General features: G+C 37.9%; 1 protein-coding gene across 1 annotated transcript; it reads right to left on the bottom strand.

Moving 5' to 3' along the window:
- Positions 1-1,318: 1,318 nt before the first annotated feature.
- LOC124172478 lies at positions 1,319-22,932 on the bottom strand. Its single transcript, XM_046551917.1, has 5 exons — positions 21,304-22,932; positions 14,134-14,187; positions 12,492-12,620; positions 7,765-7,896; positions 1,319-1,501 (listed from the first exon to the last, which is right to left on the bottom strand). Exons 1-5 carry the CDS (start codon positions 22,930-22,932, stop codon positions 1,319-1,321), a joined length of 2,127 nt encoding a protein of 708 aa, XP_046407873.1.
- Between the last annotated feature and the right edge of the window lie 1,220 nt (positions 22,933-24,152).

Here is a 24,152-nt window from a genome sequence, read left to right as displayed (position 1 = left end):
ACCTAATTCAATAAACATTACACAGATATCAAATTTGCAACTTCAACCGATCTTTTGGTTAAATGCCATTGACATTACAAATGTTGCAATTAATTTTTAAGGTTGTTTCCAAATATTTCTTCACAATTAAGTGGCCTTGCTGCTCAGAGAAATTCAGTAAGGTATTACATACTAACCTCCAATATCTACACCAGAAAAAACCCCACTGCACAATAGGGTGGTTTTCTATTATTTTTTATTGCCTAAATCGAAAGATTATTACTCCTGGAGTACGTATTTCACGCTTTTAGATTTTTGAATGACGATATCTATTTTTCGCGATTAAATGAAAAGTGAAAATTTTCAAGCGTGCGAAAACGCGACGCGTAAGTAGAAATGATAGAAAAAAGTCCGTGCGGCGCATTTCTGGTTCCCCCTCCCGCCTTGTGGGGTGACCTTGATCGAGGCTCTGAGCGGTGATAGGGTGCAGGATGCTTGCGGGTAGCTGAGTGCCCTGCTGGCTCGTAGCGCTTGGCTTAAAAAAGGTTTATCAATACCTTATCAAACGAAGAAAACTTTCCGACCTTAGCCAGTTTTAAAAGGTGATTATTAAGAGACCTTTCCCTGAGCTCTGTGCCTCATGCATGCATTGGTAACCTCAGACGATGTATAACTCCTATCCTCTCGTGTAGAAACTAGGTCCCTGTGACGTCACGTGGAGTGGAATCGCATGGGCGCCAATCTGGCCTTTTTCAAATGAGGATAAAATTTGACCCTTGCCATTCGTCTAAACAGGTATTTCAAAAACCAAATAATTTGTGTATTATGAATACACTAATGGTGGGTAACGAATCGCAATCAATGCCTTTCGTTTTCTTTGATGAAGGAAACTACCCTATTTCATTCAAAATGGCACTAGAGCATCCTATTGAAAAAATATACCGAGCAGTTGTATGTAAATTAAATAGCTAACAAGAATAAGTGAGCATGGGCTTGTCACTTACTGTCATTATTCTCCAGAACCACAACTTCTGCACAAAAGGCAAAGGCAAGTTTTGTCTATTTTCAGCCAAATTAGTTTTTTCCATATTTTTCTTCTTCCATGAATATGTGTTTGACCTAACAAAGCACAGTTTCCATCAGCACAACAAAGTGAATTGGATGGACTATGTATCAAAGCAAAATTTTCCAATTATTTCATAACTGAACCAAACCAAACCGGGGATCGAGCTATGCATACAAATAAAAATTTCAGTGAAAATTATAGAAATATTGACGAATAATAGGCTCCTGTGAAATAGAAAGTAGGATGAAAGTACGAAAAAATTTCATACGAGGATCACAAAATTTGACTGAATCTGAGATCCAGTTTTGGGGCATTTGAAAAGTCAGAATCAGTTACAAGTGTTTTCTGTGAAGAGTCATTTTCAAGCACTGAAGAGCACTCACCCACTGCCTCCGTCATATACTCCATGGCCATTGCCTTATTCTGAATCAGCTCTCCATTCTCCGTAGAAGTAGGCTGAAAGTAATCATTTAAGTATGAACGGACAGTTAATTGGAACTATCTTAGCAGGTGATTGAAGACAACCAATTCTTAAAACCATGTAAACTCACATATTAGCTTATATTTACCATGTGAACAAGAAGTAAAGTAATTATATTTATGAAAAAATATGCATTCTCTATTAATGACAGCAAATGTAAGGAAATCTGATTTTCCACACTTTGAAAACAATATAAATCATTAACAGCAAATTGAATCTGTGGTTGACAATCATTACATTCCATAGTATGCCTTCCTTCTCGAATTCCATACTAAAATTGTAATAATTTATTTATTAATGAATGCATTTATTATGAGAATTGAGCACACTCAAAAATCGCCTTAACTACCATGACATACCCTGTCACTAACAAAATATTGTCTACATTTCGATACCATTTTATGCTTTCTTTAGTAAGGACATATAACACAGAACTGAAGTTTTTCTAAATTATTCATATAAATTTCGGCTAGGACAGGTGACCCCATAGCTAGGCTATCTACGTATTTGTAGTGCTTGCCACTGAAGAAAAAACTTTTGATATGTGCAAAATTCCAGGAGTCAACAATCTTCACTTACCACTGGATGTGGTGCATCTGACTTTATGAGGATGATTTTCGCTAAATGTGCTACTTTCATCCTTGGGACACTATGTTTTTATTTATTCATCTCCCAGGTGGAAGAGGGGAATTTTCAGTCTCAACGTCGCCCGAATAAAGGCATTTTATTATTATTATTATTATTATTATTATTATTATTGTTACCATAAAGGGTTTCCACCAAATTTCAGCCACTACTATTCATTAAATTAATATTTACCTTGATTTAATGCAATACCATCATCGGACATGATTTATAGGTCCCAAGATTTTACTTAGTAAAACATAAGTCAAATGCAATGCATGCATGCAACAACAAAAAGAAACAATCAACTTGTCTTGTGATATGAATGCACCACAAAGAACTCATTTAGGCTGAAGAAACTTAAACCACACAAAGAAGCGTCATTTTATACTTGAAAACATTTCTCAAAGGAGCATATATGAAGCTCAGAGGCAAAAGGTTCTTTACTTTAGTGGCCATATGAAAGGGTCTCTTGTTGTACACTGCTGTGTAATCGCAGGACATGAGTACTTTCTCACCATGTCAAGTTAGCTGCCCATGCACTTGGGCAATGGTGATGAGCTGTTCCAAGAAGTATCCTTTGAGCATATGCAGAAGAAGAAGATACATGAAAATTGGTACAAATTATAAGAAGTTTAACAGTATAGGACAGTGTCGGCAAGTTTGAATCGATTGGGCTACTTAAAAACCTGTGTAGAAAGTATATAATAAGTTCAATCATTAAAAATACTTCAAATTCAGGATCTCCCCCAAACATCATTTTCATCAAAAAATTAAATTGAGTTATGTAAATTTCATTCATACCTCAGCAGCATTATTCTCCTCTGAATATTCTTTTACGTACATAGCATAAGAAGTTTAATAGTATAAAATAAAGTAGCAAGTTTGAATCGATTGGGTAACTAAAAAACCTAAGTAGAAAGTATATGCAAGTTCAGTCATTTAGGATATCATAAGTGTTGGCTACTTGAGCCTTGTTGTCTAATTTGAATCCAAAAACTGAAAAATGAAGTTTAGTTCTCTGTGTGCTCTCAACATCAGCAAAGCTGTCTAGTTCAGTGCTTTGCTGGTAGGCATAGGCAGTACGTAGACTATAGATCGAGTCTAGGAGGTTTGGAAAGACACCACCGAGAGCAGTAGTGGTTAATTAACTATCACATGAGTTTGTTTATTATTTCATTCAGCAAAATTTCATCAGTAAACACATCAGGAATGGTTTTAAACTGGATATGATTGCATGTACTTCATATGACGTCTGTTGCCGAAGGAAATTGAGGCCTTTTTATGCCCTAACTAACTCATTAACTGTACAGTATGATGTGAAGTATAACTCGTACACATTATCCAAAAACTAAGGTCACTTGAGCCCATTGGGCACGGAGTAGGGATATATCTACTCTATGCCTTGGGCTCAAGTAATTTACTACCTCTTTCATTGTTCCTCAGTGTATGACGAGTTTGCACTCAAGTTCTCCACCGACAATTTCTTTTAAGTTGAAATTTTTAAGGACTGGGCCACAATTCCTGTTTCTAACTCTAAATAAACAAGATGGGAAGAAGGTGGTATTTGGAGACAATCTTACTTCACACCTCATAATCAATGTAATTCAATTCTGTAATGTACACATAATTTTTCTTCCCCATTAATTCATCCCACTTTACTCAAGCACAGGATGTGGTGTACTTTTGGCGCTCAAATTTAGTGGAAGGGCAACATTCACCATTGGAAATAGTTCATTCAAGTAAAATGATTGGTTCTTCCAAAGAATCAGTCCTCAATGCTGTAGCAAGTTGTTTTGGAAAGCCACCAATAGGCAGGCCGAAAGAAAGTCGTAATAGTGCTTATAGAAGACAATCATATTACAAGCCATTTGCCAAATCAAGAAAAATCCAAAGCCAATGCAGACTTGTCTATGATTAAGAATGCATTTCTTCAAGGACTGCAAGATAAGAGAGGAGAGCTTGTGACACTACCCACTACGTGGAAGAAATACTCATATGTCACCTAGATAGAGTATAAGAGACAAGGTGATAAAGTTAACTTAATGATCTAAGCTTGGAGGTGGACCAAAATCAATGATGTCTTGCCATACAAAGGGTCTAGCAGGTTAAGATTGTGAAAAGTGCCCCCAGATATTTTGAAAAATTGCAAGCTCAGGTTCCCGCAATTTCAACAAATGTTTTTAATGATAACCTGCTCAATGGTTATCCCCATGTAAAACGGCAGTTATGCATATTCAAAAAGATGATACACCAATTATCACCGCTTTTGTCATATTCGCGCAGTACTTAGGAAATTAAAGCTTAACAGTATGGTTATAAACAATGATTAACCCTATCGCGCCGAATGCCACACCTGTGCGGCAAGGATTTTTTTCCACGAACACCTGTGCGGCGTTAATTTTCCTAACCTAAGCAACGAATGCCACGCCTGTACGGCACAGGTCGAAAAAAGTGACCATAGCGGACACAGTAGACCCACCGACGCGTGTTCCCTCATGATCCGCCTAAGCGCGAGCCCAGTCCCATCTTCGGCCGCTTAGGTCGACCCTTTCTTATCCTCTCCATGCGGTCAACTACTGTTATTTGCAGTGTGTTTTCCAAAACTATATTTGTTGCTAACCTTTCATATCTATTGCCATAAATGAATTCTTATTTTTTTGTTGACCACATGGAAATTTCAAACAAAATTCTAACGTTAATATCAACGGAATTATAGACCAACTAGTAAATATAATAAATCCGTCTAAATTAACGTTAGAACTTCGTTTGAAATTTCTGCACACTCAGAAAAGAAACACAAAATTCATTTTGAATGTAAAAAATCGATGCGAACAACAAATATTTGCATATATTTTGCACTAATATTTTAGCCAGTTGACCGCCGACTCGTCCTGGGAAGGGGCTTTTAATCCCTCTAGGGTCTGGGACAGAGGCCGAGGAAAGGGATCGGCGCCCCACTGAGTTGGGTCCAAAAATGATTAGGGAGGGAACCACTGCCCACAGTCGATGCAAAAAAGCTTCGTGCAGGGGAGTAAGGAAAACTTTCAAGAGACTCGTATTGAGGAAGAATTTCCCTCAACGAAGGCCCGGCGCGAAAGGGTTAAGATTAATTTTAGTGTGATAGGTGTTGTTTATGTAAATTTTTATTCTTAATCAATAATATAAGAAACTGATCAACAATCGTTGCTCTCAACAATCAAATCAAATATCCTCGTGGAATACATAGATGCAAATGGCACAAACCAGGTATTCGTTTTTTTGGCTGTTTCACCAATTTCAAAATTTTGAAAAAAATGGAATGTATTTTAAAGTTGTAACAGCATATATATTTTTTGGCGTGTCTATTTTTTCCTAAATTTTTTAATTTAACGTTGAGAAATGAAACTTATGCAAAAGTTTAGATTTCAGTCAAAAATTTTTGAAAAACAACAAGATTCCTGAATTTACATTTTAAAATCAAGGAAACGATTTTACAAAAATAAAAACTGCGGATAAGGTTAAAAAACAATAAACAGTGTTTCCATTTGTTTGGGGTTATTATCCATTGTAAAGGCCTGCAACTTTGGGGAAATACATAATTTTGGGTGCAATATAAGTGTATATTTTTTATTTTTCGAAATATCAAGGGGCATTTTTCACCATCTTAACCAGCTAGACCCATTGGAGAAATAGAAATAGAGCCCCTAAACCAATAAAAAGTATATTTTCTTTCACTGGACTCTAAACATTGCCATACACAAATCTAATTTTGTTTCACCAATTTGTTTACAGACTTGCTGGTAGTAATGTTTCAAGTGCTTTTTAGAAATTGAAATTTTAAAATTATGTTTTTACAATAACTTGTCTATATAATTTATATTTTGAAACCTACAGGATGATAAAAAATTATTCATTGCAATAACAGTCACCCTACTTGAACCCAAACTCCCTTCAAATGGTAGTTATTATGGGCATTACAGTTTGGGGTCGAGTAATCCAATAATAAGATTAACTCAATCCCATATAAAATAAAACATTCAAGTACTAACTTTGTAAAAAAATTTTCATTTTAAACCATAATTTAAACATATAAAATGAGAGTTTTTAAGAAAACAATACCATAACACCACCATTCACATGAGGACGTGACGTGGGGGGAAGAAAAGGGAGTGGGATGATTCCTTTGGGAGGACGTGGTCATGTACCGTGGATTGGGTCAAAAGGGGGATGGGAAGAAAGGGGGGGAAGGGCATGGTCCTGTTGAGGGAGGGCTCTTTGCTGATGACTTGCTGGCGTGCACAAAAGAACGAGTGCTTACTACACAGATTATGAATTCAACAAAAAATTAAATGCAATAAAACAAGGAATAATACACACAAATGCATGAAATTATCACCCAATTACCTTAACTTAAAACACAATACTGGCACGTGAAAAGAAACCAAAATCAATCAAATTTACGCAAAACAAATGACATCCAGAAAATAATTAAAAAATGACACAAGAATCTTCACTTCTTGTGATTCTCTGGCGTGAATACAAAAACAAATGAAATGACCACATCAACACTAATCCAAAAACTATCCAATAATACATTCTGTCCAAAATACTAAAGTATACTCAGTCACGGGAAAACAGGAGGCCCAAATGAATTAAAAAACTACAAGGGAAAAATTTTGCAGGGCAACGGGAACTCTTCACAATTAGTTCTTCTATTCTTGATCGGGGTATATAAAGGAATTCTTCGTAAATTTTTACCTTGGGGGATGGGGGGGGACGTAATGCGGGATAACAGTTCTCCTTATCCACTCTTGGTCATAGATGGGTATGACCTTCTTGGCTGGCTCCAGTCAGGGTCGCTTAATCTTCATTCACCGTGGGCTGAGAGAATATTTATTTATGGGCATCGTGGGTTGACTTTATTCCTCTTGGCACAGGAAATCCACCCTTCTGTTCTTCTATTTCCTCTTCTTCACCATTCTTCTCTTCTCAATCTAACCTCCACCATTCTGTTCCCTACTTAACCCCCACATGACAGGCAGGATGCCTTCAGCTCTCCAGCATAGAATTCGGCCACAATACGAAGCCGGCGTAAATGTGTCTTCTCCAGCTGATATTTGTCTGGGTTTTACAACCTAGAGAGGGTTAATATTCTGGGATTGTAGTAGGTGGGGGAAACCCTGGAAGTAGTGGGTTTTCTTTGAATCCTCACCATGGGTAGGGGGTGTGCCTAAACATGTTCTCATTTCGTAGAGGGAGAGGTTGCAGATTCCACCACTCTCCATTTGCTGCTCACAGGTGTTGTTTGGAAGGAGGGGATGGGGAAAAGTGAGGACCTTTCACTTGCCACGCACACAACACGGAAAAAACCCAAAAATCAGGAAAGCGAGGAATCGTGGGGGAAGGGGGAAACACTTTACACTCCATTCAGACTCACACTCATACTCACACATGATATTGCATCAGCTCTCCTTCCTTCGTGCACACCAAGTTAAAGTTACCCATGAAACATGCTAAACGGCATATGTTAAAATATGTTTGGCCATTTTTGGCCACAGCATTTAAAATTCAGGATTTCTCCCAAACATCACTTTCATCCATTAATTTAATTGAATGTGAATTTCATGCATACCTCAGTGGCATCAGTCTCCTTGGGGGATTGTTCTTCTTTGGCCAAAACCAGCACAGAGTCAAGGTCTATCTCGATGGCTCCAGTGCCCTCAGCATCCACCTCCTCACCATGGGAAGATATTGAGGTCTGTGCCTGCATATGAGTCCAATGTCAGCATCATTATCGACAGAGATGCAGATATACATATAGAAATAGCTTCATTAGTTCGTCAAAAAATAAAGACTCCCAAATATAGCATTGATAAGAATCTACACACCACCTCAAAAAATTCACCAGTTAATATTCACATGTACACCTTGTTTGTTACATTTATGTGCACTAAATTGTACTATAATTATAATGTACGACAATGCTCAAAAAAGGAAATAACTCATCTTCTCAAGAAAATGCAGGATTAGTATCCGGTAAAAAAATGCAACTCATGAGTGAATAAAAATTTTTCTAACGCTTGAAAGTGTGACTGAGACTTTGGTTTAATTTTAAATGCTTCAAAATACTGTTGCCCTTCACATTGAGTTATCTTACACACTTGAAAAATGCATTTGTATTACGAGGATTGTATCTGCTAGATGTTTTACATCATGATGAAAATTCTTAAGTCTTTTAAAATACAGAATCACATAAAATTCAAGTATGGGCAAATCGCTCAAAAGAGTACAGAAAAAAATACAAAGCATGCTTTGCTGAGATGGATGAGATGTGTTTACTCACATGCCAAGAGTTCATCATAGTGTTAGCTCATCCTACTGCAATGCCTGGATTTATTACCAACCTTGAATTTGCATAGTAGCCTTTTAAAATTATTCTGCATTTTGCGGATGATAATCATAGTCCCTGCTTTATATGACTATTACCCTAGCATTCTTTCATCTAACAAAGGTTACTATAATAATCCAAGGGGTTGTAATTCCATGTGTCGGTATAGCAGTTTTTAATTCTGTAGTGAGCCAGGCAATAAATAGCTTTGGAGTATAAAGGAGCAATTCATAGCATGCAAACAATAATAGCAATTTCAGCTCATTCCACTGCCAATCTAACCTTAATTACAGTGGGTATCATACCTCCCTCTTAACATACAAAAAGTAAGCCTAAAACGATCATAAACATGCTATATTCATTACATTTCGATATTTGGTGCTTTTTTAATGGTGCTTCACAGGGAGTAACTGTATTAACCTCTTCCCTACGCAGGGCGTGATTTCACGGCCTGAATTTTCTGATGCTAAAGAAGGAAGGCCGGATTATCATAGCTTGACGTTTTCGAAGCAAAAGGCCAAAGGCCGTGTTTTCACGATTTTGCGGTCAAGCATGCTAAGTGGGTCCCAACCACCATTAGAGTCTCTCAGCGTGAGAGGTCCGACCCTTTCCTATTGTCCGCATGGGGATTATCTCGGCCTATCCCGGCACTTAGTGACCCACTCAAGGAAGGTGCTAATGGTCACTTATTTGTTTATAAGTTAAAATAACTAAAAACGTTCATTTTGCATTTATTGAAAATCAATGCCAGGAATTACATACTGTATGTTCTGCTGATTGGTTCCAAATTTTAAACGGAATTCTAGCGTTCATATTAACGGAGTTGATCATCACCTAGAACAATTTTTGGAGATGCTAAGGTTAGATGTTTAATTGTTATTTTTATAACTCACTAGCAAGTTTGTAGGAGCGATATTGTAATGATTTACATCTAAAAATATACGTTATTTTGTTAGGTACATTCTAGATGTACATTTGCAGTGAAATTCAATAGAATATTTGATTTAACTTCTATGAAAAAAAACCCTCGTAATGTAATAAAATATGATTCTCTCATTTCTTTGTCGTGAGCCAAAATTACAGCGAATATTTTTAATAACCTCTTACCAACTCTTGAATACAAAGGTATTTTAAACGAATTTCGCTATAAATACTAATTAATGCATATCCTAGAATTTCGTAAATTTAATGTACGATAATGTATGATAAGGAATGTTTTACGTAGACACATGTTGTGAGAAGCATTCCATACCATTGCAGGAAAGACAACTGCTCTACCCAGGTAGTTACTCTCATATCTTGGATCTCTGGTCAGGTTGCACCTCACAGAGTTTGTTCGGGACACATTAGCGCATTAATGTTTTCTTGGAAAAACTTATTATCCTCCAACTGGAAGACCCAAGAGTATATTGGTGTAAGTATTCTCCTACTGAAATATGTACTTGGAAGGTGATAACCTCACTCTTCTCGGAATATCTCATTTTCTTTTCAAAATTTTCTTGCTGTGTATTCAAATTTAGCCGTTAATTATCTGTACGCATTCCGCTACCTATACCAGGGATGGTTTCTGTGGAACCCTGCTGTGCGATGCAGCCCATACCATGAATGAAAGAGAACTGCACCACCTAGGTAATTACTCTCATATCTTGCTTCTCTGGTCAGGATCCAGGTGGTCTGCTTTGTGTCCCTCATGGGCTTATTTCAGGACACATTAGCGCATTAATGTTTTCTAGGAAAAACTTATCATCCTCCAAACTGGAAGACCCAAGAGTATATTGGTGTAAGTATTCTCCTACGGAAATATGTGCGTGGAAGATAATAACCTCACTCTTCTCGGAAAAGCTCATTTTCTTTTCAAAATTTTCTTGGCATATATTCAAATTTAACCGTAAATGTTCTGTATGCATTCCCCTTCCTCCTCCTGCAAGGATTTTTTTTCAAATGATGTTTTGGTGGAATGACATTTTTTCTTGGAATTATACAGCCAGGATTTTTTTCTTGAAGTGCCTTTCGTTTTGCTTTTGTTAGTTTTGCTTACGTTCTCGACAGTCAAGTGGTATAAAAAACTATTTTTCACATGCTGGATGCGTCAGTGCTGAATGCGCATTGTCTTTATAAGGCTGTCACAAAAAAAGGATACCGATAGAAAAGTTCCAGGTCAACCTTATTCGGGAGATTTTGGAAACATACCTCAGGCAAAACAGAATGGCTAAAGGAAGAAGATCACAGCAAGATCTACCGACTAGGCTAACTTCGCCATTGCCGGTCCAAAGCCCGGATGCAAAAGAAGGATGGGAAATTTATTCTAGAAACAGTGTTTTGTATTTTTTTATTTCGTGCGTAATATGAATTTATATTTATAACAGCAAATTTGCTTTAAAATAATATTTAGCCATTTCAAACAACAAATTTGTATGATTCAAGTAGTTTTATGAGAATTTTTCAGGAAAATATTCTTCTAAAAAAATTCTAAATGTATCATTTTCATGTTTTCAGAGAACTGGAGAGCAGACGCAAATGAGGAGTGCGGATTTTGGCATCATGGATCTAAATTATGTTAATATCATAAATCGTAAATATTTAGAAGTAGGCTAGGAACATTGAAAGATTTCCTTCCCTTTAAAGTATTTGTTGGTCTATGATATAATGCCGTTTTGCTGTAAACCCTAAAACTAACCGTAGAACTTCTTTTAAAAGTTCTACAGGCATTGCAAAATGAAAGGAATACATTGATGAACTGACATTTAATGCAACAGTTACAATAAAAAAAATTAAAATTGCACTGGTAACAATTAACAGACCGCAAAAGTACGCCGGGATGGGCTGCTCTCGGGGAAAAGGGTCGAGGATTATCCCCACTAGGAAAGGTCATTAAGGGGAGGAAGCGACTACCTGGTCAGTCCCGAGCCGAAAAAAAAACTCCATACGGGGCGAAAAAGAAAATCTCAAACCCTTCGTAGAACCAAAAGCAACTTCCCCAGAAGGAGCTCGGCTCAAAAAGGTTAAATGTGTATTACTTTAAGCAAGATGGAGGATAGAATGTTGGGTAAACAAAGGAGAGAATAGGATTTTTAGATAGCATGGAAAGGGTGAAGTTGTGAATTTAGGAGGGAAGGGGGACTTTTGGAATGCTTTGTGAATGCTCCATGCAAACCTACCTTAACACCAAGCGGTAGAGTGCTTTAATAAAAATGTCTTGGAGTTTATTTTTAAGCATTATATATGCAGTATGAAAAAGCTTTATGATACCTTTATCGAGGTTTTAAGTATTTCTTCCTGATTTTTATGAAAAAAAAAAGTTTTCAAGTCGTATATCCTATCGGAAAACCATTAATTGATGTCTAGCAGCTAAATACGTACTATTGATCGTAAAAATCGTCTCTTCAAAACAATTTGACCGGTAAAACTCACTGATGGCTGACAATGAGATATATATCTATATGTATATTATATGTATATGCAATACACTACGCTTCCTTGTTGACCGTTTTTCGAGTTAGCTGCACAAATTCCCGTCAATTCGTTCAGTCTATCACTATTTTAAGTAAACACGAGTAGCAAGTTACGGCTACTAGACATTGATGTATTATTGTCAATTTAATATGGTGAATTCTACCAAAATATGATGTTTAGTATCCTCATCTGGGGCCCTAGACCCACTTCTAAAATAACGTTCAAAATTCAAAAAAGGATACTGCAGCTCTTCGGTAAAATGTCTCCTTACACAGCATGTCACGCTCCACTTCAAAAAATTAACTATATTACATCACCCCTTTGTGTTCATGTATACTGCGACTGTTTGTGCAAAAAACTATATTCATAATTATGACGATTTCTTCATATAAAATTTTTTTTCTTTCTTCATTAGTACTGTTTTTGTATCATATATACTCCTTGACATGTCTTATGTTTGTCCAAACAGATCACCTGACCAATTAAAATATTGTAATTATTATTGTTATTATTATTACCTGATCAGTGGCTTGGGACACGAGGTCAGTTGTGGCCCCATTAGTGCTATTATTGTGTGCATATCCACCTCCATCATCACTGAACTGATCTGCTTTTACAGAAGGAGACCCACATCTTACCATGCCACTCTGAGAAAAAAGAGAATTAACACTTCATTGATACAGTTTTACACCAATTGGTATTAGAAGCAAAAAGATCACAACCAAAATAACAAATATAGGGTGTATACATAATTGCAAAATTCCCTGAAAAGCTATTCTGACCTCAGATAGGAAGATGGGAGAAATCCATCGACTAACAAAATATGGCCCATTAAGTTACTCTCTCTTTTCAATTAGCCATAGGAAACCCTTCCTAGAAAGGAACAACAAATTTATCAGCAATTATTTGTGAAATCATGGTCTCATGACATATTCATTGGCAACCAAGATTTTTTGTCTACTTGTGCAGACGTAGTACAAAAAAGTTGTTTTCATCCATTAAAGGTGATCATTATATTTTATTTCAATCAAAGATGAATACATAACAAGTTCCATTAAAATCACCTCATGGAAAGAAATTGATGCCTCTTGACAACCACCCTGGTTTGCCAACATCCAACATTCCCTTTCCAAAGATGCTGAAGGACAAATCCTGAGTCCCCCTTATCATTTACTCCATATAGTTCTCACTACATCCACATCTGCAACAGTTACTATATGCCTAATATAAATTCTTTTTTGGGAGCAATTCATGTTTGGTAGGATTGGCTAGAAACTGCATCACCTGACTATGTGGCAATACAGCCAGCCAGAACTAACACAACAGGATTTATCATTCACCATGAAAGGTTTTTCACATTTGAAATGACTTCACCAGTAGTTGACCGCATAATGAGACATGATGGCCTGATAAAAACAGCTATAGACGGACTGCTGGAAAAATAGTAAAAGTTATAAAAGATGTAAAAGAGAAGAAATACGTCCCAATGAAATAGTTAGCGGACAGTAGTGTTGCCTCAAAGATATCTTAGGACTTATGAAGATGATCCGTCCTTCTGTTATGTGGTGATTGGAAGTGAGTGTGGTGTTTCTATGCTGAGAAAAATGGGAAATGCCATGATGTCAGAGTCCTCAATTGTTCAGTGAGCAATGGTGAGTGATTAGAGTAGCTCTATGCCCCCATTCTGTTCAAAAGAATAAACCATTCATTTTGAATGATTTCTTCAAGAATGACACATGTCTATGTTAGTCGAAAAAACTTTTGGGCCAACGGGCCAAAATTTTTCGGAATTTTGATTCCCATGATCTCTCTTGAAAAAGAAACCAGAATCGGTCAGGAAACGTTGGGGCCACCCAAAAATTTGCAAGGCAACAGAATCTTTTCTTCAACTAACATGACTAACTGTGAAAGTTCTAAAGAAGACTTATTACGCATCTCAAGTTAATTTATTCACATTTGACAAAGTTAGGCTAAAGGTTTTGCTTTTCTAACAACTGCTACAGGAATATTCCACGGAGGAAATATTCCTGTGATCATATTCCTATTCCATATTTAATAAAGGAAGGGAAAAGGTATTGTTAAATGATATTCGAATTATACATAGAGGACTGAATATGTGTAGTAGCAAAACTGTGCTTAACAAAGCAAACGAGAACTTACCAAGTCGTCAGCCGCCAAAGGGTCTAAAGCATTACTTGAATATCCAGCTGGATCCTGTGTGTACGTCACAGGATAATTACCTTCACTGAGAGGGTCTTCATTCTCATCTTTGACAGTTACCTAGAAGATAATGCTGGGTGCCAATCAATGGGGGCAAAATAAAAATGTAAATAATAAGAATAAAACCTCTTTCACCTGAGACCACTCAAGCTGGCTGAAATCTTGTTTGCACAAGATTTTATTGACAACCTAAAATGAAATGGCAGACATGACCAGTTTACTCTGCACACCTTAATGTGGAATGCTTCTCAATGTGCTATCCACAGTAGAAGTGGGCAAATTCTTCCCCTTCCAACTCAGACATTATTCTATCCTGTAGAACCTTGATTTACATTGCCATTTATAATGCATTATATGTTGCATTGAAATTGTCCAGGGCACAATATGGGGCAGAGGGATTAGTGTTTTCTCGTTGTTAGCAAAGGAGTGAAGTAAAACCCTCATTATCTGTGAATCTATTTAGAGACAGAAGTTCTCTATGATGACATTGTCTCCTTAAGTCAGTTATTAAACAATTTCTAAACAATAACTCTAATACTTTTTATTCTTTTTATGAGCCCATCAAGACGTTCCATGTAAGAAAAAATTCTTTTCATCAATTATTTGAATCTACTATCGGTATCTCTCACCAAAAACAATAGATATGTTACAAAAAACGTCATGTTAAGGAAATTTAGTGACAGGAAAGAAGCATATTACACTCCAGCAGTAAAATTTCCACATTCTGGATGATTGACTAAATTGTTTGTGGGCTGTTTTACATCTATGGGCATTTATGTAGTTGACAAGACAAAGAGACAGAAAAATGCAAGTGATTCATGATAGGAAACATCCAAAATCTTTGATAGCCATTTTACACGCATCATGGAATGGCTCAGATTAGAACGGCATTTATTTCTAAAATGGCTAGGAATTGCACAAATGCATGAAGGAAATTAGAACAGGGGCTATTTTGCCATCTTACACCCACCGATTGTTGAATGCATTCTAGCATTTCCCTGCTATAGACGACGAATTTTATGACTGCACCTTCGCACACACGACAGATTCTGCTACAGAACAGTAAAGCGAGCCTTACAGCTTCGATCCTGAAACATGAAAAGTCTCCTATGGTCGTAACGTAAGGATCAAGAGGCAGGACAAAACAAATACTGTGTTGGTTAACTGGAACGGAAGAATTCATACAAGTCAAACTCTCAAAGTAGTGAAACTTAAATGGAAATCCATTACAAGCACCCAGCTAAGAGGAAGTTTTTGCTATGGATGAAGGTACTTTGCTAGGGTTTCTTCAGTTGAGGCATGTGCACTCACACAACGATAAGGAAACTGCGAGAGTGGAAGGGACCTTGCAAAACTTCCTTTGGTTGAGAGAGACACATTCGCTCAACATAGGGGAAACATGTTTCCTTCATGTTTACATTATTTGTATTGTTGTCTTTTTTTAGATTCAACTAAACTTTAGATTTTACTAAATGAATAAGTTGAATTCCGTTCTTTATTGTACTTCCCTTGCTTATAAATATGTTGTATGAGGATTCTGGCTTCTTCTTATGTTGAGGTCAAGCAGGAAGATTGATTGAAGAAAAAGAGAGCAAGCTTGAGATTCACCTATGCTGTAGCAAAGACAATAGGCTAGAAAGGAGAATTGAGATAGTCCACCATAAGACTCCTCCATGGGATGTGTGACATTTCTCTCACAAGAATGGAGGTGTAATTACGCTAATATTGACCTATCTCCCTAAGGAGATGAGGGCGGTCAGACGTTTTGCCTCATGTTGTGCAACTCACGGTCACAAATATAGTGAACAGACTTTTGGATTAATTTGGACATGGGATCATTCCATATAAAATCAACCAATATTTTGACCAAATGACACACACCGACTCGGATTTTCATGAAACTTGCGGTGATCGTACATCCTGGTATAATTAGATATTGTACACAATTTTAGCCTCCAATTGTCAATTTTTAATGAAATATGAGCAATTGAACCTTTGGCGTGACCCGTAAAGTGCCGCAACGTGCAACACATTGTGATTTTTATTTTCATCCATAATTCAATTCCTGTGAGATGAAAAGCCATTATTATTTTCTATAGCTAAGTGGTCCATAATGATCCCACGACTATCTTAAATATTCAGTGCATGAAGTAATTCAGCTGCAAAAAAAACGAAGTGTACAAAAAAGTCTCGCTTGTAACATTTTTCGTTGTCAGCATCCACAGGGAAAGGCCATGCGAGTACAGACTCATGGTCCAGTTAAAAGCAATCATTAATGTATGAGCAAAGATCCTGATGAAAAAAGTCGCGAGTCTGACGTTCCTTTTATTAAAAAAATACTCATTTAAGTTCATGGTAAAAAATTGCTCTTTTTCAAGGCACATAGAAATAACAAAATTTAGAGGATATATGAGCTAATACTAATGTTTAAACAATATTGGAGCATGCATTAACTCATTATAGCGTATGCTACCGGCTTATAGAGTAGTAAACACATAAGCAATCATGTCAATGTACTTCTCAACTTACTGCTAATTTCGTGCTACCTGCACTATTCGAGCAGAAGGAGTTTTAATTTAAAAAAACCTTCATGATCCATAGTACACTATCATAGTCTACATTCCTTCTAATCTGTTTCCAAAGAACAGATATATTTCATACCCAGATGTATTGATATCACAGGAATGTACATTATCAAATGTAAAAAGGAACCGTCATCCAATCATTTGAATTGAGAAATTTCTCAGGTACTTCACCCTTTCCATGTTTCATCTAGTCATTCTACATCATTGGAAATTTAGGTAAAAACCGTAAAACTAAATTAACAACCTAATCAATTGATTTGAAAGTGAAACTCCTCTTTCTAACTGGCTTAACACATTCTAAGATGTCTTAGTGTTTTTCACAGTCTTAATATTTTTTTGAATGTTGGCCACTTCCTCCCTCAAGAAGTAGTATGACATACCAGAGCTTGTGGTTGCAGGAGAATTAAGCACCCAAAATTTGTGTCCTAGTGGCACACAGCAAACATATCTCTCTGGCCAAGAGAATAATGATAGTGAGGGCCCTTTAGGAGTCATGAATTTAACTGAAACATCACCTTCTTCATGGTTGACAGCTTCCACCAGTCCAATGTACCACACTGCTTGCTGTAAATACAAGCTGCATATGAAAAAACAGCCAAATTTTCTGGGAAACCCACCATTTCAGAACAAAATAAAATATCGTTCTGAACTCATGATCCAGGCCAGTGAACCTTGCAGTGACTTTTCCATCCGGTAAAGGCACAAAATTATGGATATTTCTTGTGCCTGGAATTGTTTTTGCCTTGGTGGATCTTTCAGAGGTTTACTATGTGTCCAAGCCACATCACTAGACTTAATGTAATGGATGTTGATGTCTTTCATATTATCTCTACAAAATTCATACATCCCACTACTGTTTGCTATTTGCTGTGTCATTCGTTTAGTGGTACCACCTAAACCATCACAGGAAGACTTTCCATGGCTTGCGGAAAAAAGTCCGGGTTGCATTCATTCCATAGTCATTATAATGATGGCACAAATTTATAAAAGACTTGTAGTTTTTACATTGCCCAGCACATCCATCTGTGAAGTACTGAACCTCTTGGATCGTAGGTGAAGTTCTCTTTTAAAATTTTATAAGGTGACGTTGCTCTTCCATAACAAAGGTCATCAGATATGATACAATGGGATGAGGTAGTGAGAGTACCATCTTTCTTCAGGTAAACCAAGCAAGGGTGTAGGGTGCATGCTAGTTTGGTCCAGTGATAACTTTGAACTTCAACCTTAATTAAAAATAAAAAGTTTTCAGTAAAATCTATTACGATAACCGTCTTTTCACGGGTGAGGGTTTGTTTGCTTATTTTGAACAACTAGGATTGTTCTTTAGAGACATAACAATGTGATATCAGTTTATTCATTTTGAGGCATAGAATTTCCAAGAGTTCATCAATGGATGATGTAAACAATTGAAGTTCTATTCTACCAGAGGAAACTCACTGACTATATTTCACTGTATCAGTAGGGGTATATTCACAAAATACAGAAATGATGATATCCTTTAGCCTGGGCCATTTAGCCTTTATCTTAGGCTTTGGCCTTTAACTTGACAGTAAGAACATTTTCTTAGCATAAAATCTGCATTGTTTTTGTCACAGATGATGATATCCATCAACTCCTTATAAATTTCCTTCAATTGCAAAGCGCTAATTAGCAGTTTCACATTTTGATATATAACACAAACACAAACTGAGTGAGTCCCAGAAGCACCACCTATCACACACCATTTTGAATGAAGTAAACAAAATTTGGAGAACCCAATTTTTTCTTGTGGGTACTGCTCTTACCCACATTAACTTTATCTTTGGCTCTAGGAATCTGTATAGAATTCCAGTCAAGCTCGTAAAAATTTTTCACCAGCTCTACCGAGGAGATAGGAAGTGGTTTCCCAGCACATGATGATGGCATAGCAGGTATTCCCTCATCATCAATTAACTATTTTACTTGTCTCTTAGTGTAGCCTGAAACATGAAATTCACTTATAATCCTTTTCCTAGACCAAGATAAGGGGGCCAGGGTCAACATTTGAATTTTACCCTGCCAGCTAACTGTCGGCAATTTATTCTTTATTTTAGTCAGAAGGTCATCCAGGTTGGCTGCCTTTTGCTTGACCAGTTGACTGTCACCCTCATCTTCATCACAACTTACATTTTCCAGGATGGATTCACTAATTTCAATGCATCAGACACTATATAAACAAGGTAATGCTTAGCCAATGTTATATATCCTTTTCCATATGAGTGTCTACTATGAAAAGACAAAGAATGTAATTTCAAAGGAGAGCACTTTAAAGCCTCCAAGCTGCAGTTTCCTTCATCTTATTTTCTATGACCTTTTACCCAGACTTAACTGATGTAAGTTCTTCATCGCTTTCGTCAATGCCATTGGAAACAATATCACTTTTGCAAATTTTGGAAATCCTAATGTCACACATACAGCAAATTTTCTCTAGGCTTCACCATGATGCCTGCTGCTCTCACGGACTTCCTTTTTTTTAGAGATATGGTCCTCAGATATTTCCTAACAGGACCTTTATGATAGGCAAAGGGGTACAGCATTTGAGCTGATAACACTCACTTTAAGTAGCAATGAAGATGATGAGAGCACACAGTCAACAGTGATGAAATAGGAATATTGCACCGCAGGGCAATGAATTCTCTGTCCACTTCTGGTAGTTATTTGAAAACAAAAGTTTGGGCTGTGTTTGTGTAGCTCTTTTGGTGAAATTCAGAACAGAGTTCTTTGCCAACACTGGACAATGCTATCTCTGACATGGCAAGACATACCTCAACACGAATAAGACATGTTACAATTAAGTCTGGCTATCAATCACACACACCAGTTGCTTAGTCTGAAATTCAACACACAATATCACTAAGGCAGCACCATATGAATGAGAATTGAATTAACTTCACTTGGACTGAAATTGGAGAAAACTTTCTGATAGCTCTCCTCTGCCTTTTATGCCATACTATTCAGTTACTTCATACCCTTGTATGAAATAGCTTGGTAGGAATAGTCCTGAAAGCAAAAAATTAGCAGTACGTTGGGAAGTACATTCACATGATTGCCTTTGTGTTTCCTACTCTAAGAACCAGGAGCATACACTATAGTGAGATAATGCAAGCTCCAATATTGTTTAATCATGAGTATAAGCTTATTTCTCCTCTGAATTGTGTAAATTCTATGTGACTTGAAAAAGAGCCATTTTTTTATCGTGACCATGAATGAGTATTTTTTTAATAAAAGGAACGTCAGACTCGCGACTTTTTTTCATCAGGATCTTTGCTCATACATTAATGATTACTTTTAACTGAACCATGTGTCTGTATTCGCATGGCCTTTTCCTGGGGATGCTGACAATTTAAAATGTTACAAGCGAGATTTTTTTGTACACTTCGTTTTTTTGCAGCTGAATTACTTCATGTACTGAATATTTAAGATAGTCGTGGGATCATTATAGACCACTTAGCTATAGAAAATAATAATGGCTTTTCATCTCACAGGAATGGAATTATGGATGAAAATAAAAATCACAATGTGTTGCATGTTGCGGCACTTTACGGGTCACGCCAAAGGTTCAACTGCTCATATTTCATTAAAAATTGACAATTGGAGGATAAAATTGTGTACAATATCTAATTATACCAGGATGTACGATCACCATAAGTTTCATGAAAATCCGAGTCGGTGGGTGTCATGACCTGGTTCATTTCAAATGGAATGACCCCATGTCAATTCAGATGTGACCTCAATGTTAAAAATTCTACAACAAGAATACTTTTATAACTAAACATTTATATTATTGTATCTTCCTATATATTTTGGTCATTAATGAGCAATTCTTTATACATTTTTTTAATTTTATGTTTCATTAAATGTGTGCAGAAAGGTTTCTCAGGTTTTCCACCGGTTGATATCGTCCATGTCTTCCGACGTTTCTATCTGCGACTTGCTGATCATCCTCAGGGGATCTTCTGAATGCCGTTCTTAAAAAATTTTCAGTATATATACACTCCATCCGAGTTCAGGTGTAACCTGATTGGTTCACGCTTGTTGAGGTTTTCCCGCCATTTTTGTCGTATATAATAGACTTCATTATTGGTCTCCAAGCATTGCTGATTTGGAAACCAGTGTCCCTGTTGAAGTTGTTGCGGTTGACGCGGATCTGAATGGCTTCCTTGACAAGGCGGTCCCAGTAGCCATGTGCTCGGCATAGCAGTTTCGTCTCCTTCCATTGTATGGCATGATCTTCATTGATGCTATGCTCCGCCACTGCAGACTTTTCCGGTTGGGCCAGCCGTAAGTACCTCTGATGTTCCTTCGTTCTGGTTTCAATAGTCCGACTGGTCTCTCCAATGTATTTCTTTCCGCACTCGCATGGAATTTCGTAGACTCCTGGTGTCTTCAGTCCGAGGGGATCCTTTACTCTCACCAGTTGATCCCTGAGCTTTGGAGGTGGTAAATGAATTGTCTTAATATTGTATCTGCCTAGAATGTGTTGTATCTTTCCGGATATTGTGGAGACATAGGGAAGAAAGGCTTTCGCGGTCGGCTCTTCTTGCGGCTCTCTTATGCCGCCAATGGGCTTGTTAAAGGTCCTTTTTAGGGCCTCAGAAATCTGATGTTTGCTATAGCCATTTTTCCGAAACGTAATCTGCAGGTGCTTTATCTCATTCTGGATGCTCTCGTTATCGGGAATCTTCTTCGCTCTGTGCAATAGAGTAGACAACACAGCTTGCTTCTGTGATGGGTGGTGATGACTCTGATTGTTGAGATATAGGTCGGTGTGAGTCGCTTTCCTGTATATGCTGTGTCCCAGGCTTCCATCTTTCTTTTTCTGGATTAGAATGTCGAGGAACGGGAGTTGGCCATTTGTCTCTTTTTCCATGGTGAATTTGATGCTCGGATGCTGACTATTCATGTGGGCGAAGAACAGGTCCAGGGCGTCTTTTCCGTGTGGCCAGATCAGGAACGTGTCGTCCACATATCTAAAAAAGCATTTGGGTTTCAGTGGAGCTGAGTTGAGAGCCTGTTTTTCAAAGTTTTCCATGTAAAAATTCGCAATTGCTGGGGATAGCGGCGAACCCATGGCTACACCCTCTGTCTGCTCGTAGAATTGTCCATCGAATGAGAAATAGGTCGAAGTCAGCACATGATGGAAGAGCTTGACTGTGTCAGAGTCGAATCTTTCTGCTAAGAGCCGCATCGTGTCAGCCAATGGTACACAGGTAAACAATGACACCACGTCCAGGCTGACAAGGATGTCAGTCGTGTCCACTCGGATCTCTTTGATGGTCTCGACGAATTCCAGTGAGTTCTTCACATGATGTTCACTTACACCCACATGTGGTGCAAGAATGCCGGTTAGATATTTTGCCAGATTATAGGTTGGCGAACTTATGGCGCTCACGATTGGTCTAAGTGGAACTCCTTCCTTATGGATCTTCGGTAATCCGTAGATTCTGGGAGGTACCGGTGCCTCTGCTCGAAGGTGCCTCGCTGTCTCCAGTGGAATTCCCGCTTCTTTGATGAGCTTAATAGTCTTTCTGCTAATAGAGTCCGTGGGGTCTCGTGGAATTCTCTTGTATGAGTTGTTTGTGAGTAACTCCTTCATCTTCTCTTGATAATCCAATGTTTTCATGAGTACGGTAGCGTTGCCCTTGTCGGCTGGTAAGATGGTTACTGCAGTATTTTTCCGTAAGGATCGCAGAGCAGCTCTTTCTTTAAAACTGATGTTGGACTTGGGCGGCACAGCTTTCTTCAAAGTCATAGATATCTCTGCTCTTATATCTTCTGCGGCGTCATTGGGTAGTTTTCGTACTGCTTGCTCCACTCCACCGATGATGTCGCTGAATGGTATTGATCGTGGTGCCGGTGCAAAGTTCAGGCCCTTGGAGAGAACAGATAAGGTGTCTTCGTCTATCCTCTCGTCGGTGAGATTTATTACCAAGCGGTGGCGATCTGGTTTCGTGTTAGGTTTATTTTTCCTAGGTAGACGCTCGAACTTCTGCTTCAGTCTCTCCGTGTCGCGGTTATGCAATGAATCACCCAAGGCTGCGGTGGCCCGATCAACATGCTCCCAGTCAATCTGTGAAAGAATGGTAGAGAGGCGTAGGTGAAGATCTCTCAAAGTTTTGGCGTTGTGATCCAGCATCCGTCGTTTGTTCTGTATTTGTTCTCTGAGCAGGGCAAGGCTGGTCCGTTGGAGAATTCGATCTACTTTCGTCGATTTAAGCGAGGATTTCACCTTGGCAAAAGTTGGAATAGCCTCTTCGTCGCGGCATTTCAGAAGAAAAGCAAGACTGCATAATAGTTTTGCCTTCTCCTTGCGTAGGTCCGAAAGTTTACGGACGCTGCGATGTGTCTCCTCCCCGTAGAGGTGAGTTATGTATGATCTTAGATTTTCCCGGCGTATCAGTTGCAGAAAGGTTTCTCGGGTTTTCCACCGGTTGATGTCGTCCATGTCTCCCGACGTTTCTATCTGCGACTTGCTGATCATCCTCAGGGGATCTTCTGAATGCCGTTCTTAAAAAATTTTCAGTATATATACACTCCATCCGAGTTCAGGTGTAACCTGATTGGTTCACGCTTGTTGAGGTTTTCCCGCCATTTTTGTCGTATATAATAGACTTCATTATTGGTCTCCAAGCATTGCTGATTTGGAAACCAGTGTCCCTGTTGAAGTTGTTGCGGTTGACGCGGATCTGAATGGCTTCCTTGACAAGGCGGTCCCAGTAGCCATGTGCTCGGCATAGCAAGTTTCAAGTGTCCTGCTTTTCCTCCATTCATCCTTTCTTTTTAACCCTTTTGCACCTTGATGTCGGGAGGATCCAGCGGGTATTTTTATTCATAGAACACCTGCCAGTGGGTACGGTGCAGATTTTTGTCCAATATCCACGTGGATTTTTGAAAAGTGGGAAATTGTACTTCGAATTGAAAATTATGATTGCGTGTATTGAAAATCTGTTAACAGCTAGGTGTAAAAAATGTAAAAATTGCTTGAGAAAATTAGGTAGACGAAATATATATATCATCACAGATCTAATAAATTTTTACATATCTAAATTATGAAATTAATGCAATATTTCTTCTTATCTTAGTTTTAAAACATTCAGTGTGGAGCACATCAATTGACAGGCTCTACCAGTCAGGCCAGGAGTCCACTCTCCGCCTTGGTATGTCATTACTATCCAATCCAAGTTCTTCCACCGTGCGTATGAACTTCAACAAGAATCCCCCTTATAAACCGTGTGCACCATTTGTAAAAAGCAGTGTTTGAACGGAAGGTATGTTATGGAAAACTCCCTCTGATTTTTTTTCTTATTTTATTGACCAATTCTAAGGACTTTCATGAAAATCACATCCACATTGAAT

Source organism: Ischnura elegans (assembly GCF_921293095.1).
Source record: "Ischnura elegans chromosome 13 unlocalized genomic scaffold, ioIscEleg1.1 SUPER_13_unloc_1, whole genome shotgun sequence".
NCBI lineage: Eukaryota > Metazoa > Arthropoda > Insecta > Odonata > Coenagrionidae > Ischnura > Ischnura elegans.
The sequence above is the reverse complement of the archived record's forward strand: the minus strand, read 5'-3'. Positions and strand labels throughout refer to the sequence as shown.

Excerpts from the sequence above, each read along its gene's own strand:
- LOC124172478 (XM_046551917.1), bottom strand. The coding sequence starts at position 22,932 with ATGCTGGATCACAACGCCAAAACTTTGAGAGATCTTCACCTACGCCTC. Across the intron at positions 14,188-21,303 it reads CGAAAGCCTTTCTTCCCTAT|GATCCAGCTGGATATTCAAG; the intron begins GTCTCCACAATA and ends ACGTACACACAG. Across the intron at positions 7,897-12,491 it reads TGTCCCAAGCCACTGATCAG|GCACAGACCTCAATATCTTC; the intron begins GTAATAATAATA and ends ACTCATATGCAG.